A 25,216-nucleotide genomic window follows, 5' to 3' on the forward strand; every position below is an offset into this window, starting at 1 on the left:
GGATGTATTATGTACAAATTATACCTCACATATACAGTAAACTCATTTCTAAAATACTAAGATTGGACTAAGTGGTTTCTAAGGACCCTTCCAATTCTAAATCTATTATCCTTTGTTCCCTTCTTTTCTCCATGTATTGTTTGGCCTTATTTGGCACATTTTTGAGATGATAAGGAGAACTGGGCATAGTTAACACCACTTTGCCATTTTGCTACAATCATCTCATTTCTGCTACCACTTCCCAAAGACAAAAGAAGCATTGTGATGTGATAATCAGAACCTTGAAGGCAAACTAGTTAGGTTCAGTGTCTAATTCTACCACTTCTCTATATAGTCTTGAACTTTTTTTCCCTTATCTGTGAAATGAAGCATATATAGTAATGATCATAATACCTTCATTTAATAGCATTTGCAATTTCAAAAAATAGGTTTTTATTAATACTGTTATTCTATTACCTAAGTTTGCTACCTCCCCAATTTTAGATAGTCACTCTTTGTAACAAATAATTTTTAAAAGAAAAAGGAAAAAAATCAACCAAATCTAATAAACACACTGAAAAAAAATCTTGTGTTACATGATGAGAGAAAGGATAGTTAATAATGATTATTTTGGGGAGATTCAGAACTCTCCCCCTTTTTCAAAATCTTGATTTTAATTTCAGTCTTTTGAAGGACATTAGTGATAATAACATTGAATTAATTCTCCCCAATCTTGATCTGATCCCTTCTCTCTCTCAATTTTAAAAGGAATTTAATCTAAGGTGAGGAAATCCATTGTATTGTACTCAAAACTTGGGAGGAGATAAATCCTTTTGTCTAGTTTTCCCAAGGCAGAGGATGGTCTATCCAAGGATGGCATAACATTTATTCTCAGCCCCTCATTGAGCACCTAGTCTTCGGAGGACATATAAATTTTGAGCCTGCTGCCATGGTTGGCTTTGTTCAAAGAGAGGCCAAATGACCTTTCTTTTATTATTAACCTGCTGACATTAATAAAATGATTAAATTAACCAGAAACTATGTCTCTAGAACCTTTAAAATCATCACAGTGTAATATTCCATTCATGTGGACCTTGGCTTCTGAAAAAGAATTGGAGAAAGTATTTAAATCTCTTTGGAGACAAGTCTCTTGTTTATATTCTGCAATATTTAGTTTCAACTGTTTTGTAGCTATTCTTTCCATTTACACTGTTGCAGTCATTGCAATATTGTATTCCTGGCTCTCCTTACTATATATTGTATCAGTTCATGTAAATTTTTCCATGCTTTTCTATATTCTAAATGCTAATTAATTTTTAACACAACAGTACTCCATAATATTCCTGTACTAAAGTTTGGCTGGCCAAATTCCCTAGTGAGTGGACATCTTTTTCAAAGTTTTCAAATTGTTACTACCACAAAAAGTTTTGCTAAAAAATATTTGAGTCTGTATAGAGTCTTTTTAAAAAAAAAAAAAAAAAATGGTGGTAACTTCACTGGTATATATTGCCCAGAAGTGGAAACTCTGGATTTGATGGTTTGGACATGTTGGCCACTTTATTTGAATAATTCCAAATTGTTTCTCAAGAATAATCACTTCAGTTCACAGCTTCACATCTTTGCCAGTAATGAATGCTTTGGCTGCTTTACTTTCTACAACTCTTCCAACTTTGACTATTCCCTTCTTTTGTTATTTTTGTCAGTTTGTTGGGCATGAAGTCTCAAGCTTAGATTTCTCTGAACACGAATGACTTGGAACATCTTTTCATGTGCTTGTTCATAGTTTGCAATAGTTCTTTTGGGAACTGGTTTTTTAAATTATTATTATTAGTGCTCTATTGTTGTCTGTATGTATCTTGTTCATGAAAATCTTATTGGAGATAATTTTTTTTCAATTTTGCAAAATCAGAATTAGCTCTTTTGTCTTTTGTAATTGACAATCTTTGTTAATTGGGAATCCATCCCAGATCCATAGCTATAAGAAGCATTTTTTTTTCTAATAGCATGTAATATTCATTTCATTCATTTGATTGGATTCTCACAATAGCCATGAAGAAGAAAGGGAAACTATCTCAATTTCCTGATCAGAAAAAAGTAAATTACAGAAATAGATCTTAAGCCCAGTTCTTCTGACATCAAGGAAACTGCTGTTTTCCCTGTCCCCTGCAGCTCTTTATCATCAAAGAAGCAATTTCGTTTTTCTTCTTTCTAAAGAGTAGTAAAGATCACCTAGCACCAAATATGCCTATATTATAAATACTCTAGGGTTATAATGAGGGCATGTTAAAGAGCTGCAGCAATGTCATGGCAAATGTTTCAAGTCAGTCAAAAATAATTTTTTTATACATGTGGGGTATAAAGGTCAACAGGCCAGACTTTATAAGGAATGTTAATTGGATAGAGATTGTAGGATGCAGAGATTTGGGTAGTAGAAAAGAGGAAAAATACATTAAGTACTTCAGGGATGATTACTCAGGAATCAGAAAAATATACCCAAATCTCAATCTTGTAAGGAGCATCCATCATTTTCTGGACTTCTTTTCCTTGAAAAGGCAAAAGCTGATAAGAAATAAAAAAAAGAAAGAAAAGAGCTCTTAGAAACTAGTTAGCTCATAGGTTTTCAAGGTCCCTATATACAAGACTCTGAACTGGAGCATCACCTCCTTGTCCTTTCTTCTTTCTAAAAGAGATCTAGACATAACCCAAAACTAGCTAGATGGGTATTCCTCAATCAATGGAAATAGAATTTCTAATATGCAAAGCTGGAATGGACCTCACCATGGCAGTCAGTGCTTCCCAAACCCAAGACAAGATCAATTGTCTGCGAACATGGCTGAAAACAGTGCAGGGATTTAACAGTGTGGAGTAAATTGGAAATCCAAGGAATGTAGAGTGTAGTATTCATGCCCACAGGACAAAATAATTAGCTAAGTCATGCCATTAGAGAGAGCCTGTGGCAAAGAGGGCAAGTGCAGCCAAGCTCATAGCTGACACATAAAAGCAAGCAGCTGTTTTACTCACTTTGGACTCCAAGCTCCTGAAGAAGAGCAAATCATCCTAACTGTATGCACAGTTACAAGAAAAAGCACTCCCTCTTCCCATGAAGTTTTGTAAGTCATTATAGTGATTTTTATATTATAGGCCCTTGAGTCTAGAAGTCTGGAATTCTATTCCAGACTAGCCATTTACTGAGAGTGCTGTTTAATTAGGTGATCTCTGATCCTGGGCTTGTAAAATTAGCAGATGGCCTTTTTATGATCCCTCCAAGCTCTAAAATTGAAGACCCTAAGATACATAGATAGCTAGGAGGCTTTATAATAATTTTTCAAATCAAACAGTAAGCATTTATTAAGCAAATGGCAGCTCTGGCACACAAAGGGATACAAAGGTTAAGTTTAAACAGTTTCGGAGGAGTTTCCATTCTATCAGAAGAGATACATATGTTTTGTGGGCTGGTGTCTTAGGAACGGGCAGTTGGAGGATGGAGGGGCCACTTCTTAAGTTGGGACATCTGCTTGGCTCTCAGCGTTTCCCGGGGCCAGCCCTCGGCTCTCCCAATAGGCCCGCAGCCAGCCCAGCCCTTCATTAGTGTCTCCGCGCGGACGGTACTCGCAGCCCACGTAGCCTGTGTAGCCCAGCTCCTCCAATAGCTGAAACAAATAGGGGAAGTTGAGCTCCCCGGGGCTGTCGGGCTCGCCCCGGTCGGGGACCTGGGCCACCTGCACGTGCCCGATCAGAGGCAAGAAGGCACGGATGTTGGCAGTCAGGTTCCCTCCCATGATCTGCCAGTGGAACATGTCCAGCTGCAGCCGCAGATTGGGCCGATCCACCCGGCGCAGGATAGAGGCAGCCTGCTCAGGCGTGTCCAGGAAGTAGCGCGGGTCCGTGAGCCGGCTGTTGATGGGTTCCACGAGCCCCACGAGGTTCTCGCGGGCCAGCACGTCGGCGGCGTGCCGCAGGTTCTCCACGAACACGGTCTCCATGTCCCGGGCCACGGCGGAGCGCTCCGCACCTTGCGGGACGCGACCTGCCATCAGATGCACCTGGGGGCAGCCGAGCTCCCGTGCGTACGCCACCGCCAGCTCCAGCCCCTCTCGGAAGGCGTCCTGGCGCCCGGGCACGGCACCCAACCCCAGCTCCCCGAGGTCCGTGGCCCCCGGCGGTGTGTTGAGCAGCACTAGCCGCAGCCCCGTTGTCTTCAAGGCAGCCGCCAACTGCGCCGCGGTCTCCCCGTATGGCCAAGCCACCTCCGCCGCCCTGAAGCCAGCCCGGGCTGCGGCCTCGAGGCGCGCGCTCAGCGCCGAGCCCTGCTCCGAGAACAACCACGACAGGTTGGCTGCGAAGCGCAGAGGAGCCATGACTGCGGCTCACTCCGGCAGCTCCCCGCCAAAGTCCTTGCTCGTCCAGGGTGCGCTCCGCCTTTTCCGTCTCACCTCGTGCCCTCTGGACCCCTCTCTAGCGCCCTTTGCCCGAGAACTAGGGGGAAGGGTATGGAGGGGCTGGTACCTGGAAAGATCTCTGGTTCATTGATTTAGGGTTGGAAGGAACTTCAGGGGCATCTAGTCCGAGCCCTTTATTTTTTTTTTTAAACAGTTGAGGAAATTGAAGAGTAGAAAGTTGAAATGACTTTTCTAGGGTCACATACAGGAAATCAGGAAGTTTAAACTTAAGAGCCACAGAAGGTTTTGAGGAGTCACAAGAACAGATCTAGGGTCACATAAGTGATTTGGAATTTGAAAGTGACTTTTTTGAACAGTCATTTGACCAGATCTGTAAATAATAAGAGCTGAAATGAAGAGAACATTTTAAAGTTTGCAGAGCCCTTCAATTATCCCACAAGAATGCACTGAGCATCTACCATTTGTGCCACGAACCCACAACTGGTACAAGGGCAAAAAAAAATAGGCCGGTTTTTGCCCTCTCTTATAAGAGAGAATTTAAGTGCTGTAAAAATTAAGTATATGTAATATATATATATTAAAAAGTATATATAAAATATAAAAAACTGTATAAAAAGTACATATAAAATATATAAGTATATATAATGTTAAAAATGTAAAAATTAAGTATCTATAAAATAAAAAAGTATATATAAAAATAAAACATAAATATATAAAATACTTTAGAATATAAGATAATTGTGGGGGGAGATGCTAACAGAATGGGAAGAATCCGAAAGGGTCTCAACTAAAAGGTGGCATTTTAACTGAGGGACACGTGGTAAGTTGCATGTGAAGAAATGCAAGGTGGCTAGAGATTTTGGCTGTATTAAAAAGTGTGTGAAGGGAGTAATGTATAATAAGGTTAGAGAAGTATCTAGGAGCTAGTTTGTGAAGGACTTTACATATCAAATAGAGAAGTTTAATTATAGAGGTAAAAATAAGTTTCTAAGTTTGAATATAGAGGTAAAAAGGAGTTACTTGATTTCAGACCATTTCCAACTAGGTGCTCCCATCTTAAGACATCTTGAACTCAGTATGTTCATATCATAGGTCATTATTGTTCAGCTCAAACCTATCCCTTAACCTTCCTAATTTATGTGAAGGACATAATGACCTATTTATGTGACATAAATGTCCTATGAAGGACATATTTATGTGAAAGATATAATGCCCATGTCTGCAAGCTTAGGGTCACCCTTAATTTCATAGTCACTTTACATATCCCTTCAGTTGCTAAATGTTGTAATTTTTACTTTCAAATCTCTTCGCTCAATGACCCTTTCCTCAACCCACAAATATCATTCTAGTTCAGGCCTGTATCCTTGAATTATTGAAAGTCTCCTAAGTAGTCTCACTGCTTCTCTCTCTCCCTCTCCCCTGCCTCCACTCCAAGCTGTCCTTTACACAGATTCCAAAGTGATCATTTTCCTTACCCATTAATCATAATAACTCTTCTATTCAATAAACTCCAGTTAATTGAATCCAGTTTACAATCATAAACATTAAGAAGGATGTGCCGGGGTTCCTTAAAAGATTAGGAAATGCTAATTCATAAGAAGACTTCTCCCTATCCCATTTGACCCGAAACTGAAATCTTAGGGGGTGTCTCATTCATTAAAATTTAAGCTACTTGATAGAAAGATTATCTTCCTTTTCCATCTGTATCTTCCCAAAGTCAGTGATTTGGCTGTGATAAGCACCTAATCAATGTTTCCATTCATTTATTCCTCCATATGAGGGTATTCTAGGGTCTGACCCGCTGAGACTGCTTCCAGCTGCCCTGTAAATATATTGCATGTGCCTATCGCGGCGGCCCCCGTTAGAAAGTAAGCTCCTGGGGGCAGGAGTACTTAAGCCGATTATCTCCACCCCTTGTCACAGCGCCTGACACCAGGTAACCGTTAATATGCGAAAGCTGCCTGACTGAAGTTCGAAAGGGGAGTGCGTCTGATGGGGAAGGGGGTTTCGTTTTAGATGCACAGGCGGAGATGCTCGCTGGGGTCAGCAGGAGAAGCAAGCGCGTCACCTCGTTAGGTTTCATTTTGTACAAGAGCAAGCTGGGGAAAGTTTAGCGGGCTGTCAGACACACAGAGACAGGACTTGAATCGGATTTCGGGCGCGGCGGCCCGGCCAGCCCACGTCCGCAGAGGGCCGCGGCCGCAGAGGCCCAATCGCTTCCGAGTCCTTTTTTCCTCTGGCACCGCCCGAAAGCTCGGGATTGGGTGGGTTGGACGGGAAGGGAAAGTACAGGGCCGCGGGAAGCCAGAACTCCGGAAGCAAACTCGGATTGGCGGCCCGAGCCACCGCCCCGGAAGTTTTTAGAGGCTGCGGAAGCCTCGAGCCTCCTCCGTAGGAAGTTTCCGAGAAAGCGGAAGTTGCGGAGTTTCGCTGCCAGTAACCCGGAGGAGGGAGGAGGGGATAGGCCCGCTTTGCTCTCCAGTTTTCGCGACTGTTCCTCCTCCGGGTCCTTTTCGCCGCTTCCTCGCTTCCCGCCCGCTCTCCCTTCTCTCGCGGTGGGCAAAGCGAAGACTCCTTTGAAATACAAGCATAGTCTTGGGGAACCGCCTGAACTTCATGAAATGTAGGTAACTGGAATAAAGCGCCTCTTAAAAGAAAATTGTGTTTACTTTTTTTTCTTTGCAACATGGCAACTATAGAAACAGGTTTAGCACAGTTTCACGGGTATATAATAGGCTTATTTCTTAGCCTCTCAATGATGAGAGCGTTTGGAAGATTTAAAAAATGAATGTTAAAAGTCTCTAAAATTTAACGTTAAGAAACGAAAACAAAACCTTGACAAACTGCGCTTTCGGTCTCGCCAGATTTCTTACTTTGCCGTTGCACCCCTGCCTCTACACTCGAGTCAAACGGGGCAAGAACACCACCTCTGTGCCCCGGGCACAAGCCGTGCTCCAACCTACACCTCGCCCCGTGCCTGCTCGTGGAATATCCCGCTTGCTCCAAGCTTTGGCGCCGCCTGCCAGAGAAAGCCGAGCCGTTTCAGATTCCCTTATCGGTGTCCCTGGTGTTTTCCTGCAGGAGAAGGCTAAGCCCCTCGTGGTTCTTGCGTTCCTAATCTCCAGGGTCTGTCAGTTTCTCCATTTTAGCACGTTCGTTGTGAGCAGCCCAGCTAAACTTCCTTGAAATTCTCTTGTGTTTTCCCTCTCGGGTTGAAATTAACAGCGCCGTTATTAATGTGAAAATTAAAAATCCTTGACCACACCAGCTGATACTGACCCGGCCTTGCTCTTGGCTTCTATGCACTTATGCACCACATTTAACACGGAAAGATAGACATCCTTAACTAAGAACTGAGGTAATATTTATCAGAAACAAAGATTGGTGCATGTTTTTTCCCCCACTCCACAATTACACATCTCAAGCAACCCATATATCTTACTAGCTTTTTCCTGACCAGTTATTGTTTCCATATTCCTTTGGTTGAATACATTAGAGGAAGGGGAGACACTTTTTTCTAAATTCAAGGACTTGTACCAGTTCACTCTTCCCCTCCCAATTTGGAAAGTCCCTAATCTTTCCTTCAATTAGAAATCGGCTTACCTAACTTTATATTCTCATTGTTCTCTTTTAGCCTTACTTGATAAATTGGTTTTTAATGCACATGTCTCCTTCAGGGTCCAGTGCCAAAGCTGAGGAGGCCCGGGCCTTGTTTGTTAAGCAATTGTCATATATTGCTTAATAAATCAATATGCTAAAAAGCTTCAATCTTTGTTTTTATCAGTTATTTTATCCTTTACCCACCATAGTATATAATTTTATAATGGCTCTAATACAATTGAAACATTGCTACTATTGCCTTGGCACAATGCCTCACATTTTTTAACTGCAACAGCTACTTACTATGTATTACTACAGATAAGTAACACTTCAAGTCAGGCTTTGTGAGCTGAGCAGCTTTGGGGATCTGATGTATAAGTAACTTCAGATAAAGCAGCTGTAAAATGCTTCTTGTTCCAAGCACTGTATAAACACTAGGAATTTTAAAAATTAACCATATGTGGTAATAGTATCTGACCTATTAGTCAATGTAGCTTTCAACCAGTAGACACACTTATTCCAGTTTCCCTACAGAATTTGAGAATAAGTCATCCCTTTAACTTTGTGTAACTGGAAGCACTTTGAAAGCCAAGGAAGTCATATATTCAGTGCCAAATAGTTTTATTTGCCTTAATGTGCAAGAAGCAGGACCTTGTTCAGTTATGTCAGAGAAGGCAAGGGGAGGTACATTTAGGCTCAAAATTTAAAAATAAAATCTAACAATGAACTGGGCTACCTTGATTTATTGAGCTAAGTACTTGTGTATCAATTGAATGACGAGGTGAAGGTGCATGTAGGAGAAGATTCTGGTATTGGGCTGGAGTACTAAATGACCTTTCATACCTTTCTCTTCATACTTCAAGATTCTATAAAAAATAAATCAGGTGGTAGGCTCAGAAACACTTAATAGTTTTGCCTTAAGAATATGTCATATTGGTCTACCCAACTTACTATTTCTTTTTTTTTCCCTTGTACCTTCCAGCTTTGTTTTTATGACTCTATGGTATAGGAGGATCATAATGGTTTTTTTGCACATCTCATTTAAACCAGGAGAGAGTAAGTATCACAGAAGACGAGGAGAAAAACTAGTATTCTGGAGGAAGCAATGACCAATAGTCTAAAAACCTGGGAGAATGAGGCAAAAAAAAAAAAAATATTGGATTTAACTGATAAAATATCATTAGTCAATTCTGAAAAAAGTTTTGGTAAGGTAGTAGAAGTATAAGCCATATTGAAATTGTTAAAAAGTCAAAGTTCACAGAGAAGTAGATGCCATGAGAGTTGATAACTCAAGGAATCTTGGCAAGAAATGAAAAGAAAGAAGGCTTTGGGGAAGGGATGAGACTGAATATGCGGGAGAATAAGGGAATGGTGACTAGGATAAACACCAAGAAATGATTACAGAGAATTGGTCAATTGTAAGCATAGGAGTTGATCTTGACAAGGAGAAAGGGCATTTCTTGCTCAGAAAATGATCAAAGGAGAAGAGAAGAGATAAAGATGTTAAAAATTTTTGAGGTATGGAGTAGAGAGAATAAGTAAATTCATAACAGCAAAACATCACTTTACAATTTTGTGAATAATTCTGAGCAAAGATTTGAGAATAACAGTTGAGAGGAAGGATGATATATATATATATATATATATATATATATATATATATATATATATAATACTACTCCAACCTACTATTTCTGACCAAGAGATGTTCTGTACTAAACATGGTACTTTTTTTTTTTTTTATTATTATGTTAAATTTTTTAAAGAACATCTCAGTCTCCAGTGGGTTTTGAGGAAGATTTCAAATACAAAATTATCCATAGTAGAGGCTGTTTTGGTTATGGGACAATACTATGCATATAAACTTAACATGAAATACCTTCCCCAAGGATATAATTTACACATTGTACTTTTTTCTTTTTTTTTTTTTAAAGGTTTACAATGTTTATTGGATTGCAAAGTGAATATATGTTGACAGTATATTATGGTCACCAAAAAAGTAATACACATTGTATTTCTAATAGTCAAAAAAATTGTCACATTGTCACATAATGCATTAAGTATACCTTTCCCCAACAGAGAGCTATGGGATTGGTGAAACTACTCAGGAACCTCAGGTAAAAAACAAGGGTCAACCATTAAAACAAGTAAGTTGATTCCCACAATGTAAAGTCCCTGTTACCAGTTTTTTATGGGAAGACCTCATTTAGCCTTTCTTATTTTAAAGGGAACCAGAATTCTGATATTAAGAAGCACCAAGGTAATTCTGAAAATGTGAAATATTTACCTCACCAGGATAGAACAATCTTGGAAAGTTAAGGTTGAAGCATTATTAGTACTATATAATGACTGATCAGTTGTTACACTTAGAAAAATTTCACTTAGTTTCTGACCCTTCCTTGAATCCTGGGTATGTAGGTACACCAACTTAACAGAACCATTTCCTGTCTAAACCTTTTTATCCTGGCTTAGTGCATACCCATACCCAAAGACCCTCAAGAATCAAGAAAATTAAGAATAAAATATGAAACTGTCCCTATCACAAAACTGTATAGATTGAGAACTGTATAATACTTAACTAAATTATTCTGCCCAGACCAATTATTTAATTTCCCAGGCATTCTAGGTTTCCCATAAATAGGGATACTTGGTATCTACCTTGCTAAAATGGAATCTATAACACTATTTCTGCAGATTACAAACCTTTCAGATTAGTCACTGGTTCATCTTCAGTTGAGAGGTTAGCATATGATTTCTTTTTTTTTCTTTACAGGATAAGCAAATCTTATTTTTTAAAATAGCTTTTTATTTTCCAAAATACATAGCATATGACTTCTTTGAAGGAAGTAATTTTTCACAGATGATATTTCCTCAAGTCTTTCCTAGAGTTAACTTTGGTCAGCAGTCCTAGATTGTTTCTTTGAGAATGTGGTTTGTTTTTTCATGTCACCATCACAAAGGCCATTTAATATAATTACAAGATAGATAAGAATGTTAATAACCTTCACGGAATTTCTCAGATCACATAGAACTATTGCTTCTACAATAGTAGAAAAGTTGGAAAAACATACACATTTTCTGAGATCCCCAGTGTCCCCTTCCTCCCCACCCTGATTTTCTACATTCCAGGTAGAGGGAGACATTTTAACATTACTCAAAGCCAGGATAAAAAAATTAGTATTACTCAAAGCCAGGATAAAAAAAAAAAAAAAAGTAAGCACTTGTCCAAATATGCCTAACGGCATAAAAGAAACATATCTGAGAAGAATACAAGTATTCACAGCGAATTTCTTTTCTTAAGTTAGCGAAATGAAGCATAATATACTAAGAGAAGAATGGTAGGATACATACCAATTTATTTTTTGTAGTTCAGTTGTATCAAACTCATTTCATGATCACATTTGGAATTTTGGGGGGGTTAAATGACTTGCCTAGGGGCACACAGCTAGTGTCTAAGTCTGGATTTAGACTCCAGGTCAGGTATCCTATCCAATGTGCCACCTATGCTCTGCTATACTGAGAGATGTGGACAAACATTTCACGGAGATGATTATCTTTTATGGTTGATTAAAGCAGCATTGGAATAGAGAAATGAACCATGAAGAAAATGGAATTCTGTCTTATTAAAAGAAAAGGAAATTGTTGATAATTCTGAAGCCTCCTAATCTTTAGGATTCTAAGAGGCAGGTATGGAAACACCTTCAACCTCATAATTTTTCATCTTTCTAGAAGTGATACCTGACCTCGAACACATTGAGCCCATCTGGATTCTTTTCATCTTGATGTTTTGTGGGACTAGAAATGAGGTACAGATAGCAAATCATGGGATTTGATGAGGGAGCAAAAGGAGTATGTTCAGTCTGTCTTCAATCCAAGGGTCTCAGAGGCCAGTCCTAAAACTAAATCAATTCTTTTTGCTGAGGCAAATGGGGTTAAGTGACTTGCCCAGGGTCATGCAGGAAGTGTTAAAATGTCTGAGGTCAAATTTGAACTCAGGCCCTCCTGACTTCAGGGCTTATGCTCTATCCACTGTGCCATCTAGCTGCTCCAAACTAAGTCAATTCTTAAAGACACTGTATTTTTTAGTTATTGTTCAGGACACATTCTCAGGACTCTTTACCACATCTCAAGAAAACATCTGCTTTGTCTCTCCTAAATAACCCAGTTACATTTTCTTATACCCAATACCTAGTTTCAGATCAAAGACTGTAATTCTTTAACACTATAGAAGCATAGATGTAATTTGGAACAATTATGTTTGTATTTCTTCCACCCCCTACCAAGAGTGCATAGTGCAGTCCTATATATGTAGTAGGCACTTAATATGATGGCTATGAACTTGAATTAAATATAGTACCATCACTCATAATCATACCTCATTAAATAAAGATAAACAAAGCTGGCAAATGATGTTGTGCTAGTTTAGTTTGCTTCCATCCTTCCCTGGAAGAAAATCTAAGAAATGTAGTCTTTCTTCTTTCATGTCCTCAAATGATGCTGTGCAGTGATGATTGCCTACTTGCTGTGGGTCAACAGCCCTGCTCTGCAGCCAGGTTATAAGACTATATTTGTCACTACTCTGATGGTGATAATGCTATTCCTCTCTCCAGGTAGGGAGTGTGTTCAAGGATAGGACTGCCCTCTTCCTATTTCTGAAGTGTGGGAGCTAAGGCACAATCACACAGGAACCATGCAGCAATATCATCTAAAAGAGAATCTGAAGGATATTTTCTCAGACAAGTATGCATTTTAATAAAACAAACATTTCAGTTGGGTAATGAACTTCAACTATTATAGTCTTTTCAAATGTGGTACAGAATTAAATATAACAAACTTTTATTTTGGGATTAATTACCTGGTATTTGAAACTTGAACCTTTATTGACCATAACATTTGGTGCTAGTTAGCGTTTCTCACCCACATGAGTTCTCCGATGTGCACTAAAATGTGAACTGTTATTAAACCTTCTGCCACATTCACTGCATTCATAGGGCTTTTCACCCGTGTGTATTCTCTGATGTATAATAAGGCTTGAACTCTGATTGAAACTTTTCCCGCACTCACCACACTTATAGGGTCTCTCTCCTGTATGAATTCGTCGATGTGTAATGAGATTTGAACGATCACTGAAACTTTTCCCACATTCAAGGCATTCATAGGGTTTTTCTCCTGTATGTATTCTCTGATGGCTGGTGAGGGTAGAACTCTTACTGAATCTTTTCCCACATTCAGGACACTGGTAGGGTTTTTCACCTGTATGAGTCCGCCAGTGAGCATTAAAATGTGAGCTATTAGTGAAGCTTTTCCCACATTCACTGCACTTATGGGGTTTTTCTCCTGTATGTATTCTCTGATGCATAATAAGGCTTGAACTCTGATTGAAGCTTTTCCAGCATTCACCACATTTATAGGGTTTTTCTCCTGTATGGATTCTTTGATGTGCTGTGAGGTTAGAGTGATCACTAAAGCCTTTTCCACACTCAGGACATTTGTAAGGTTTTTCTCCTGTGTGGATTCTCTGATGGCAAATAAGATGTGAACTTCGACCAAAGGTTTTGCCACATTCATCACAATTATATGATTTCTTCTCCCCAATGTGAGCTAATCGATGTATTGCAAAGTGTGAGTTCTGATTGAAGTTTTTTCCACATTCAGAACATGTGTTTGGGTTTTCTCCTATATAGGTTCCCTGAAGGCCTATAAAATTGCCTAAATTTCTTCCCTGAGGAGATGGTAGCCCTTGTGATTCCCCTGGGAGTATTGCCCATTGCCTCTCAGTTCTGTATTCTCTTTCCCAAGCTTTCCTCCAATTAAGATAATGAGAAACATTTCCTTTGGAGCTTCCTAGTAATGTTGCCTGTAGTTCTATTTCCTCAGAAATTTCCTGGCTTGGATTCTCTGCATTTTCATTGTTCATTTCAAAATCTGGAAAAAAAAAAAAAAAAAAAAAAGCATAGAAAATGGATATTATTGATCTCCTAAGTGGAGAAGAATAAAAACAGTCTATGGATGAAGCATGTACCATTTAAAATATTGGAATGAGTCCAATGAATGCTCAGTTAATGATCAATGGTAAGTAGATGATCACAAATTCAACCAGGTTCTATATACAGCCTCTGTCCTAGGTATAAGCCTCAAAAATAGTGGAGTAGGTCTTCTTAGTAACTCCATTCTCCTGTAGTATTTTTTCCTATGTTACTTTGGCATTGGTGGGGTAAAGCAACATAGCTGTTGCCCAACTATAAAAGAAATCTACTTTGTGATTCCCCTGTTCCCAACACGTCTTCATTCTCTTGTGTTCACAATCACAAGTTTGATTGTTTCTTTGTTCTTACTTGTATGGGAAGTTCTCTGAATATCCTTGGAATCAGGGAGAATGACATTCCACAGCTCTTCCCCACTCTCTGGCTTGGAGGAATCTGAATCTGGCTTAGGAATGAGTAGTTCTGTTAAAGAAAAAAGAAATGAATCTCATAAAATTTCTCTAGAACTTATTCTGAGGTTTCCTTTCCATAGAAAGAATGAAAAAGCTTAAGAAAAAAAAAATCTAGGAAAAGAGCAAAGTTTAGCGTATAGATAGAAAATTCATAGATTCTATGATTAGAGATGTAGTAAAAATTTGCATTCTGAAGACAAGTGGGCATATAAGCAGAGTTTAGGATTTAGGAGATGAAGGAAGATTATATATTTATGTAATATAGTATTTATAGTGGTGCTTAGGTAGTTTGGAAACAAAGAACTGCAAATTTCTATCACTGCTCAGTAAAGTGACTCTCTTAACCCATTCCCTATTGCTTCTGTAGTTTTCATTTCTATCAATAGTAGGCATGATGACATGCTCTTGAACTGAGAAAAACAAATTTTATTTGTCTCCAGTAACAGTCTGTTCATAGCCTAGCACCTAGGTATCTGAGTGAATCACCCAGCATAGCTCCTTAGTCAATAGGAAGATTTGCATATGGAACACTTTGATGATGGGAGGTCAATAGTTATTATCAGGAAAACTGTACTAAACATTAAACAGATAGTGTTTTTGACATATATCAGCAGTAGAAAAAGGACTACAATCAAAGTTTCCTAATGTCTAGATGGGAGAGGGGGAAACATTTTCTGCCAAAGGGTCATTTGGATATTTATAACATTTGTAGCCCATATAAAAGTATTAACTCAAAAACTCAAGCAATAGAGGTTGTTGCACTTAGTTTTCATCTCTTCATCGAATGCAATTGCCTTGGTAAGCTCAGACCAATTATTTTATAGGCCTTAGATAGCCAAGGGCTTATGATAGAAAGTGACATCTGCATCCAGAGAGATTACTATAGAGACTGAATGTGGATCAAAGCATAATATTTTTACCTTTTTTGTTGTATGTTTGTTTTTCTTTTGTATTTTTTCCTTTTTGATTTGATTTTTCTTGCACGGCATGACAAATATGGAAATATGTTTAGAAGAATTGCATGTGTTTAACCTACATCAGGTTGCTTGCTGTCTTGAGTGGGGGGGAAGAGAGGGAGAAAAATATTGAACACAAGGTTTTGCAAAACTGAATGTTGAAAACTATTTTTGTGTGTATTTGGAAAAATAAAATACTATTAAGAAAAAAAAAAAAGGAAATGGAAATGAGTCCATAGAAAGAATTGTTTACCACTGGAATTCTGAAGTAGACTGTGTGACTTGAAGCTCTTGAGCTCTGTTGGTGATGCCTCCTCTTCAACATGATTTCCATCCTCTACTACTCTCTCCTGATTCTCCCAGTCAACACTCTTCTTGGATTCAGGTTTCCCCTTTAGAAGATTTCCTGCCATCTCTAAGACATCAAAGGGAGTAATGGTGGTCCATGGGCTCATCAGGGCATCCATCTCCTCATAAAAGGGGCAGATCCCTGGGCTTTGGCCACTTCTTGCTTTTCGGTAATGTGTCTGAAGGTTTTTAAATCTGTAACGACATTGCTCCAGAGTCCGGAGGAAGCCATATTCACGAAGTCGCTCAGCCACAATCCTGTACACTTGACGGTTCCGATGACAGGTCCGAAGTTTTTCATAAATACGAGGCTCACCAAGAATCCCCAGAAAAATCTTGGTTTCTTCATATCCCCAGTGCACTCCTGAAGAAAAGTTTAGACTTGTCAAACAAGGGCTACATACGGTTTGGTCAATAATGTTTTCAGAATTTTCCCCCATTCCAATTCTGCTTTAATTTTTTTAAGTAGCGACTTCCTAAAAAACAATCAAATTGAGATTGTTCCCTAAGATAAGATTTTTAGTAGTCTGTCTAAAACATGAATTTGTTTTTACTTACATAAATTATTCTGATGTAATAGGTATTCTGACTAGTCCTAATGAGGACTTTTGTATAAGTACATAACCCTGGCCACATGCTGCCTACTATTATAATGCCCTGATTCTATGGCATTTCAGAATGAGATGTTATAAGAATAATTTATTACCAAATTCCACAAAAACCCAAGAATTCCTATCTTTGTTCTTTGACACAGTCTTCTTACCTGTGGCACTCCGAAAAAGGGGTGGGGTACCAGAGCTTTCAGATGGTTCATCATTGCCCAATTCATCACCATCAGAATCCTCTGTTACAGCTCCTGAATGCAGCTCTTCCAAAGATGCTTCTGGATGGTCCAAATCCAGTTCTCTGGATCCACTCTCTAACATAACCCCTGCCATTGCTATTTCCTCATGTTCCCAACTGTCCCTCTCAAGTTCTTCAGTTTCTATATCATGGTCCCCTTGCCCAAGGAGATCCCCTTCCACCTCTGGGGCAGTGACAGCAACCCCGGGGCTCATCAGAGCATCCATCTCTTCATAGAAAGGGCAAGTTCCTGGAGTGTGGGTGCTTCTTGCTTTGCGATAGTTTGTCTGAAGGTTTTTAAATCTATATCGACATTGTTCCAGGGTCCGGAGGAAACCTCGCTCACGTAGTCGCTCAGCTACAATCCGGTATACCTGACGATTTCGATGGCAAGTTCGAAGTTTTTCATAAATCCAAGACTCACTGAGAATCCCTAAAAAAATTTTGGTTTCTTCATAGCCCCAGTGTACACCTGCTACCTTCTCATCTTCCAAACCCTGATGCTCCAGATCTTCCCAATGTTTGACTTTTTTCATTACTGGTGCTTGACCAACTTTTGCTCGTTCTCCACTCATTCCAGAACCTCCTGAATCTTCCTTCTCCTTAGAGCCTTGAAGATCTGGATTTTGCTGCTTTTCCTCTTGCTCTAAAGAGGAGATCATATTGGATCTGGGAATTGTAAATCCTGTTCACAAGGAAACAGAGAGCATAGTGGTTTGTGATAAAAAAGTTACTGGATTTTTTGATTTCTCCTGTGTCAATGGAAGAGGAGGAAAAGTAAGTCTATTTGTTATTTGTGATTAAAAGAAAAACACTTGTCAAAGTTCTAAGGAAAGCAATCTTACTGAAGCATAATAGATTAGGAGTTTAACAGGGAAGAGTGTTCTTACTCTGTGAGACACCATTCTCGTTATTCTCCTGAGTTTGATCTTGGCAGAGATCTTGTGGAGCTGGGTATAACTGCCCTTGTGCTTCCCGAGAGAAGTATATGGCCACATCTCCAAAAGTCATCAGCTCCTGAAATAATGAAAAAAATTGTCTCATTCTGAAATGACTAAAACTAGAAAAATACAGTTGCTCTAAATTTATTTTCAATTCTGAGGATGGCAAACCTGCTATGTAAAAGAAACACACAAAGAATGAAGAAGCATCTAGTAATTTAAAGCAATCATGAAAATTTGCACAAGCCTAGGACCTAAGCAGTTGTGGGATTAAAAAAAAAAAAAAAGTAAAAACATGTTCCTTAGCCCTGGATTATGTTTTTTTTTTTTTTTAATTCTTAAACTTTTTCCACTGTTGACTCCTTTTCACCCAAGAAATGTTTATCCTTTTCGCCCGAGAAATGTTTAGGTGACTCCAAGTAAATAGATACAAAAATGGGTTTATAAATCAAATACTTACTGATAATAAAACATAATTTCATGACCACACACATTCAGTTAGGAGACTGCATATAGGGTCATGGACCATAGTTTAAGAAGCTAGGATCTATGTCAGAGGGTTCAGGGCACATTCTGTAGGCTAATAGAATTTTGAAGCCTATTTTTCAAGATATTTAGTCTTGTCTGCTAGATATAATCATTGGCTGGGGAAGGTGGAAAGAGGGAAACTGGAGCAATATTCTTCATGGGTTAAATAGTTCTAAATGGAGGGAATGGCATAGGACTATATTCAAATAGGGGTGGTAAGACATAAAGGAAATAGCAGCTTACCTGGGACCTGTCCATTATCTCCTGGTTACCACTACTTGCTTCCACAGGAGGATCAAGCACCTGAGAAGTAGGTAAAGCTAAAGGAAAAAAGAATCATCAAATCATAATTATTTCCAACCTTTTTATAGGGCAATACTTCTAGATGAGTAAAGGAGATACGTTATTTCTGTTGTCTCTGTCTTTCTGTCTTTTCTTGTCTGTCTTTCTGTCAAAGAGATTTTTTTAAAAAAGTGAAATGAGAAATATCTAAGGAATGCAATAAAGATTTTGTCCTTTCGTTTTTAACCAATTTTTTCCCCCAAGCTCTGTGACACATTTGTCACTTAAATAGTTCTAAGTAACACATGACTGACAATTAATTATTGTATTCAGGGATCCAAGCTTATCCTGTGGCTTTGCCACTAACCAGGCCTGGATCCCTGCCTACCCTCATCTATCAGGATTATATAGCTTTTTCCACCTTTTTCTTTCCCCTTGCAACTCCCACTCCCCTATCCCAATCTACACAGTGATTCTATGAGACTAAAGTATAGCTTTTCCTCTAACCATCTATAGAAATTACTAAGAAGTCTACAAATAGAATTTCTAAAGATTCAAATTAAGATACTAGTTTTGTACACAATCCTTTCCAAAAGGCAGAAAATTGTCCCCATAACACCTTTTCTGCTCTCAAAGCTGTCCAGGTTTCCAAACTCTATAAACTTCCAACAAGTGTTCCCTCTTTCCTTCTAGTTACTTACCACTTTCCTGAAGGGAATGGGGCTCTATCTTAGGATCACAGATCAGCTCTTTTTCTGGTTCTAGGTGTAATCTTTCTGCGTTCTCCTGGAATGTACATTTGGATTTTGTCTGTGTTTGCTTCAGTTGGATACTTAGTGAATTGGGTACTGATCCTGCAGCTGTTACCATCTCTGTGAGTACTTCCTGCCCTTTCATAACGCCTGGGACCTAGGAAAAGCCCACAATTCCTGTCACTGCACAGCCTGCTAAAAGTGGGCAGAATCTTGTAAGTTAAAATATAATCATCCAAACTGTTCTAGGATCCCCTAGGATACAAAGAAAAAACCAGGCTTACTGAAATTCAAGTTATCAGTGAATAGTATAGAGACATCCAAGCACTTCTGCTAGAATCAGGTTTAGCTATTGGGTGCCATGCAACTTGTCTACCCAGTTTTCCTGACATCTGCTCCTAATGCCTTGAGACACTGATCATCTCTACCTAAACATTCCTTAAACAGCCATACCAATAATAGTAAAATGATTTGCAGGAATGTTGGTGGGACTCAGTGTTTTCACTGTACTTGGGGGCTATTATCTCTGTCTTATAGATGGAAAAAGTAATGCAAACCAAAGGTTGCCCAGGGCTTATCTAGTAAATGTCTGAAGTAAGATTTGAATGAGGTCTTACTGAATCCACTAAGCCATCTAGCTTCCCTTTCAAGTTTTTTTTCAAGTTATGTGTGGCGGAAAGTTCACCTGTATAGGTAGCCCAAAGAAATGGACTCTTTGCTATTTACAAAGTTCTCCAATTCAGTTTAATATTTAGGAAGGGCCTCCAAAGGGTAATGTCTTCCTTAAAAAACTACTGTGATGTCTCATTGTTCCAAGGGAGTGACCCTGAATTCCTAAAAATTATAGCAGTAAATAAATTCTGGCAGGTTCTACTTGGCTAGAAAAGTTTGATAAATGATCCCCACAACAGGCCTTCTAATTTCCCTGGATCAAACTGGTTCATTGCTAATAGGCCAACCATTATATAATAAATTCTTTTTTCCATGGCTACCTAGGAAATAAAGAAATATTACAAAAGGGCCCTACTCCTATGATGCTCTTCTTTAGCAGTAATGGTAGGACAGTAGTGTAAAAGGAATTAGGGAGTACTAAAAATTATATAGCTTTAAAATTATAAAAATCAACTCAGCTATTGATACTCTTAATGTGAAATTTTTCTAGCAAATGAATGGTCATATTTGTGAAAGAACTCAATCATGCCAATCTTGACACACTCAATATTAAGGAAACAAGCAGATGAAAGGAAGTTTTAATCAAATGGAAAAATTGTGCATAGGTCTTCCTTAGAAAGGTAAGTAAAGAAGTTGACCAAATTGGTTTTATCATGAATCCAAAGGAAACAAATATTTTATAAGCATTTGGTCATTCATATTTGGAGCTTTAATGATAAGTATTTGTAAAAATACAACCATAATAACTGCAGCTTCTCTCCCAATATCTGTTGCAAAAGATGAGGAAAAAAAATTTATTCATAAAATGATTACTGCAATGAAGCATCAAAAAGTAGATTATGTTTGTCAAATATATTATCATCATGGAAGATGACTAGTACAAAGTCTAAATGAAAGAGATTCCCTACAGATAGTGAACTCTTCCATATGTTCCTATTTGTGGATGGTTATATCGAACCTAGAAAAACTGCAGAGCCTCCTAAATGAGATAAATAATCACTCAAAAGTGTTTGGCCTAACACAAGAAAAACCAAATGGATGAAGAATGCTCATTGTCCAGACAATGACATATAACCAAATGAACAACAACAGAACTGGCTCATCAGTGCCATGCATCTTAAAAGACACCGAAGGAGGGGGCAGCTAGGTTACAAAGTGGATAGAGCACCATCCCTGAAGTCAGGAGGACCTGAGTTCAAATCTAGCCTCAGACACTTAACACCTCCTAGCTGTGTGACCCTGGGCAAGTTACTTAACCTCAATTGTGTCAGCCAAAAAACAAAACAAAACAAAACAAAACCTCACTGAAGGAGGACAAGGAACTGATTCCAGAATTGAATAGGAGGAGGAAAAATGGACTGGACTGTATCTGGAAAATTGGGAAATGCTTTTAATAAATCTATGATCTTCCCTGAGGGAAAAAAAAAAAGGCCTTTTTTTTTTTTTTAAGACACATATTCTTCTGATATTGTTGTATATAGGAGTCTCCAAATACCAGTCTTCAAAAAATTAAAAGTTGCAAGGCATGGAGAGACATGGTAGATATAAGTATTCGGTAATATGTTACCAGTGAAGAATTGTTCAAATGAAGCAATTAAAAAGATATCATCAGAAAAATGTGTTACTAAAAGAGAAGTGAACTGATTATATTGTAAGAACATGAGATAAACAATGATGACTCATCTGCTCCTGTGGCATGTCTGCAATAGCAGAAGGTCTTCAGCATTAGCCACTGTTCTTGTGGGAAGACATGAACAAGGGTAGTATAGAATAAGACAGGGTTAGGTTGTGATCTACACCAGTGAAGAGAGTACTCATATCAACAAGATCACAGGTTTAGTGAATTATTTTTAAGATATTTCTAAACACTGATGATATAAAAATGAAACACTCCCTGCTTCAGGGAATTTATATTTTCATTGGTAGCAATGGGATGTAGGATCTTTCAAGCTATTTTTCCATTCCATAACAGTTAGCAAGAAAGAGCTATTTATTTCTTGAACATATTCTCTTAATACTGCAAGGGAAATTTCCTGTCACCTTAGCAACAGTAAGGTGCCAAACTTTACCCACATTGCTGCCAGGTAAAAGCTGTACTTCACATAGCTCTATGTTCATGAAACAAAGGCATCCCTTTCTCACCTTTTGTTCTGACCTGCCAGGTTCTCTTTGCAAATTTTCTACCAGAGCTACTGCCTCTTCTCCACTCTCTGGATGTTGTTCTCTAACCCATGACTGGATTTCTCTAGGAAGAACAGTCAGGAACTGCTCCAACACCAGCAGCTCTAGAATCTGTTCTTTGGTGCACTTCTCTGGTCTCAACCACTGACGACAGAGTTCTCGGAGTTGGTTCAAAGCTTCACGTGGTCCTGCTGCCTCCTGGTATCTGAACTGCCAGAACCGCTGACAGGAAGCCTCAGGACCTTGGTCATTTCCATGAAGGAAAGATTCCTGATGCCAATGGGAATCATCTTCCAGTTTCACTATAAGGAATCCATCTTGTGTTTGAGGAGCCTGGATCTGAGGGTCCAAAACTACTGCCATTGTCCAGTTAAAGAAGAAGTTTTGTTCTTATGGTGGGATCTCTTCCTTTTTTGTTTTTTTTCCTGGCAAGCTAACTCTTGTGTCTGGTTAGAGACCAGTGAGCGGAACTCTTCCAGAGGGCTCTAGGTATAGAGAAAAACAACAATAACATCAACAGATGTACCTGAGGGATATTAATCCATCCATCCCAGTAACATAAAATATCTCTTTGTTTATTCCTTTCCCAGGCTTCTTCAAAAGAGAAAGGTCAATCCCTATCTATCCTTCCATTAGGATATCAAGATTTGTATGTCCCCAGAACAATGTTGAGAGGACATACAAGACAGTACCGTGGCTAGCAGCATCTCTCTGAGCTGGGGCATGCGATTTTAGGAAAGGGTAAGATGGTTGTTTTCCCCATTATTCTCCATACCCTGTTCTCCTTGGGCCCCGAGTTTTCTGACCGAGCCAATGAATCATAGATTTTTAGTGGTGGAAGGAGCTTTTGGGAAGAGTACAATCCCCTCCTTTTATAGGTAAGAAAAATTTGTCAAGAGAAGTCAAGTGATTTGTTAAAATCCTACAAATAAATTAATGGCACAAAAAGAGCTCTAGGTTTAAACTTGAATTAGGTGGTTCAAACTCGAGAATTCTAACAGACACGTCCCCTGAGTTAACATGTGCCGCCTTTCACTGGAAGTTCTTGGGTGCACACGTGGGACCACTTCTTTCTGAGCATCAGTCACTTTGGTGAAGCGGGGAACATGCAAAACGCTCTGGGGACGAAGGCGGTGCCTCGGCCACAGCACAAACTACACAGAGAAGGGGGAGGGGACCTCTCGGGCCGGGAAGTAAGGCTGAGAAGGCCCCTGAGAACCCTCCCTCCCCGGGGCCGGCGAGTCGGGAGGCCTGGCGGCCGCACCTCCCGTCCCCTCCCTTCGCAGGCCGGAGGGCCTCGGGCAGCGTCCAGCCCTCACAGACCCGGCCCCTTCCCCACGCTGCTGCCGGAACCCGCACCGCGCGGGAAGGCCTGCTCACTCCCGAGGGATCGCCGGCTCTTCGGGGAGTCCGCGCTCCCCGCGGCCTCCCAGGCTGCCGCTCAGCCGCCTCAGTTTAAGGGGCCGAGCCGACAAACAAACATAACCACAGCCACACAGGAAGCGGAAATGAGAACCCTTCAACCAGGGACCCAAGTTGAGTCAAAGCAACTACGTTTCCCAAAAGCCTCCTCGCGCTCTCCTCCCCCCGCAAGACCAGCCAATGGAAAAAGGGTAACTTAGGGCGCGACTTCTCACGGACCTATCATCGGCGGAGAAGAGTGGGCGCTTCCTACTTCAAAGTTCCCAGGGCTGGGAGGCCGTTTCGTGGACTGGGCCGTTGAGAGTCGTCCGCCACCCCGCGGGCGCGCAAAAGCCTAAAGCGACGGCTCTGGGGCGGGGCCTCGTAGGGGGCGAGGTCGACCCGACTCGGTCCGGCCCCCGGCTGAGTCTGGGGTTGCGAGCTGCGGGCCGGAGAGCGGGAGCCCCGCCCAGTAACGATTTCATTCATTCGTTAGCCTGGCTGCGGCGCGGCGCCGGGGACTAGCGGGGACCGCCGGCCTGGTCCCGAGCCGGGCTGGGGCCGGGGTGTGAATGCCCGCTGTGCCCGGGGGCAGCCGGCGGCCGAGGAAATGCCCCCGACCTAGAGACCGGGCCGCTGCATTGGAACGGCGGCTTCGCCACGGACTCGCGGTGTGGTCACGGGCAAGTCGCGCCGCTCCTCCGGCCCCCGAGTCCTCGTCTGTAAAGTGTGGGGGTTGGACTACATGACCCCCGAGGCGTCTTAAACCTTAGGGTCCAGGTTGCGCGGCTGAGGGGACGCTGCCGCTCCGGCGCTGCCCCGCAGCGCGTCTTTGGCCGGGAGAGAGGGAAAGGGGGACTGAGGATGGATGGCATAAAGTGACAGGTCGGCCCTGCGCAAAGAGCGCAAGGCCGGGATTCAGGACATCTAGCTCTCATCCTGACTGCCATTAACGTGTGCTCATGTTGAGCAAGCTTCGCCTTTCTGAGCCTCCGTTTCTGCATCCGTGCTCCGGGCTCGCGGAGCCCCGCCTCTGCCTCCCACAGAAGCCGGTGGTCAATGGGATCGTGGATGTGAAAGTATTAACTTAAACAAACGAAGCCGAAATTACAGGGGAGTGAGAAGTTGGACTGCTTTTTCCCCTCCCTTTCGTTGCAAGCCCGGGACTCTTGTCATTTCTGTGCGCTGAAAGGGAGGCTGGGCACAGCACAGGTGCTCGCTAAGCGCGTGTGGCGATCGTTACTCTCCTCTGAGCCTGGAAGTTGTCTTGCAAACTGTGAGTGACCCTTCCTCCTTCACTGGGAATGTGAAGGGTTGGATTTGGTGGTCCCCAAGATCCGCTTCAATTCTGAAACCTGTGATCTTGTGGAGTCCTTTTTTATGGCACTGGACAGAACATCAGGTGCTGTGCAATCTAGCGATAGGCACCTACCTACCCCTACCAGAGAAAACCACGACACAATACATCCTCGGGCTAGCTCAGCTTTCTCATTTTGGAACTTTTGATTAAGATTTCCATGCGTTCTATGGATGGATGGGATGTAGCCTTTGAATTCTAAGGTCTTTGCTATGTAAAACCAACATCTGTAGAACATGTTTAATAGAAGAAACCAGCGCTGGGTTCTGTCTTTTCCCCCAGTCATTCAGCCTTTTTTGGTGCATGGGCACCTCCGGTCTTCTGAAGTCTTAAAGAAAATGGGAATTGTGATAGGGAACAAAGTCAAACATGGAGACTATAGATTCACACACAATTCATGTATGCATTCATCCTCTATCTAAAGGGAAAAGGATAGATACGATTTCTAAAGTTATGTTTTGAAGCATAATACCCGAGACATTGGGTACCTTCTGTATTTGTACAGATTGGCCTTTTAAACAGTTGTGGAAAAAAGGCTCA

The 25,216-nt window shown here is 40.6% G+C and overlaps 3 protein-coding genes across 4 annotated transcripts; 1 reads left to right on the forward strand and 2 right to left on the reverse strand.

Annotated features, from left to right (window-relative positions):
• Positions 1–3,297: 3,297 nt before the first annotated feature.
• On the reverse strand, positions 3,298–4,422 carry HYI (hydroxypyruvate isomerase (putative)). Its single transcript, XM_031955696.1, has one exon. It carries the CDS (start codon positions 4,335–4,337, stop codon positions 3,477–3,479), a length of 861 nt encoding a protein of 286 aa, XP_031811556.1. The 5' UTR covers positions 4,338–4,422; the 3' UTR covers positions 3,298–3,476.
• LOC116421027 lies at positions 4,336–9,560 on the forward strand. The gene is made up of 4 exons (XM_031949351.1): positions 4,336–4,467; positions 6,303–6,315; positions 6,513–7,002; positions 7,244–9,560. The coding sequence occupies exons 1-4, from the start codon at positions 4,336–4,338 to the stop codon at positions 7,563–7,565; spliced, it is 957 nt and encodes a 318-aa protein (XP_031805211.1). The 3' UTR covers positions 7,566–9,560.
• Positions 9,561–9,756: 196 nt separating this feature from the next.
• LOC100932558 (zinc finger and SCAN domain-containing protein 29) lies at positions 9,757–23,449 on the reverse strand. Of its 2 annotated transcripts, XM_031955699.1 has the most exons (9): positions 23,278–23,449; positions 21,880–22,403; positions 19,015–19,222; positions 18,275–18,351; positions 17,453–17,579; positions 16,483–17,247; positions 15,625–16,083; positions 14,315–14,425; positions 9,757–13,904 (listed from the first exon to the last, which is right to left on the reverse strand). In XM_031955699.1, exons 2-9 carry the CDS (start codon positions 22,279–22,281, stop codon positions 12,883–12,885), a joined length of 3,171 nt encoding a protein of 1,056 aa, XP_031811559.1. In that variant the 5' UTR covers positions 22,282–22,403; positions 23,278–23,449; the 3' UTR covers positions 9,757–12,882. The 2 variants fall into 2 exon arrangements, with proteins under 2 accessions (XP_031811559.1, XP_031811558.1); XM_031955698.1 differs by having other exon boundaries at positions 21,880–23,449.
• Positions 23,450–25,216: the final 1,767 nt, after the last annotated feature.

This window comes from Sarcophilus harrisii, chromosome 2 (genome assembly GCF_902635505.1).
Source record: "Sarcophilus harrisii chromosome 2, mSarHar1.11, whole genome shotgun sequence".
Classification (NCBI taxonomy): domain Eukaryota; kingdom Metazoa; phylum Chordata; class Mammalia; order Dasyuromorphia; family Dasyuridae; genus Sarcophilus; species Sarcophilus harrisii.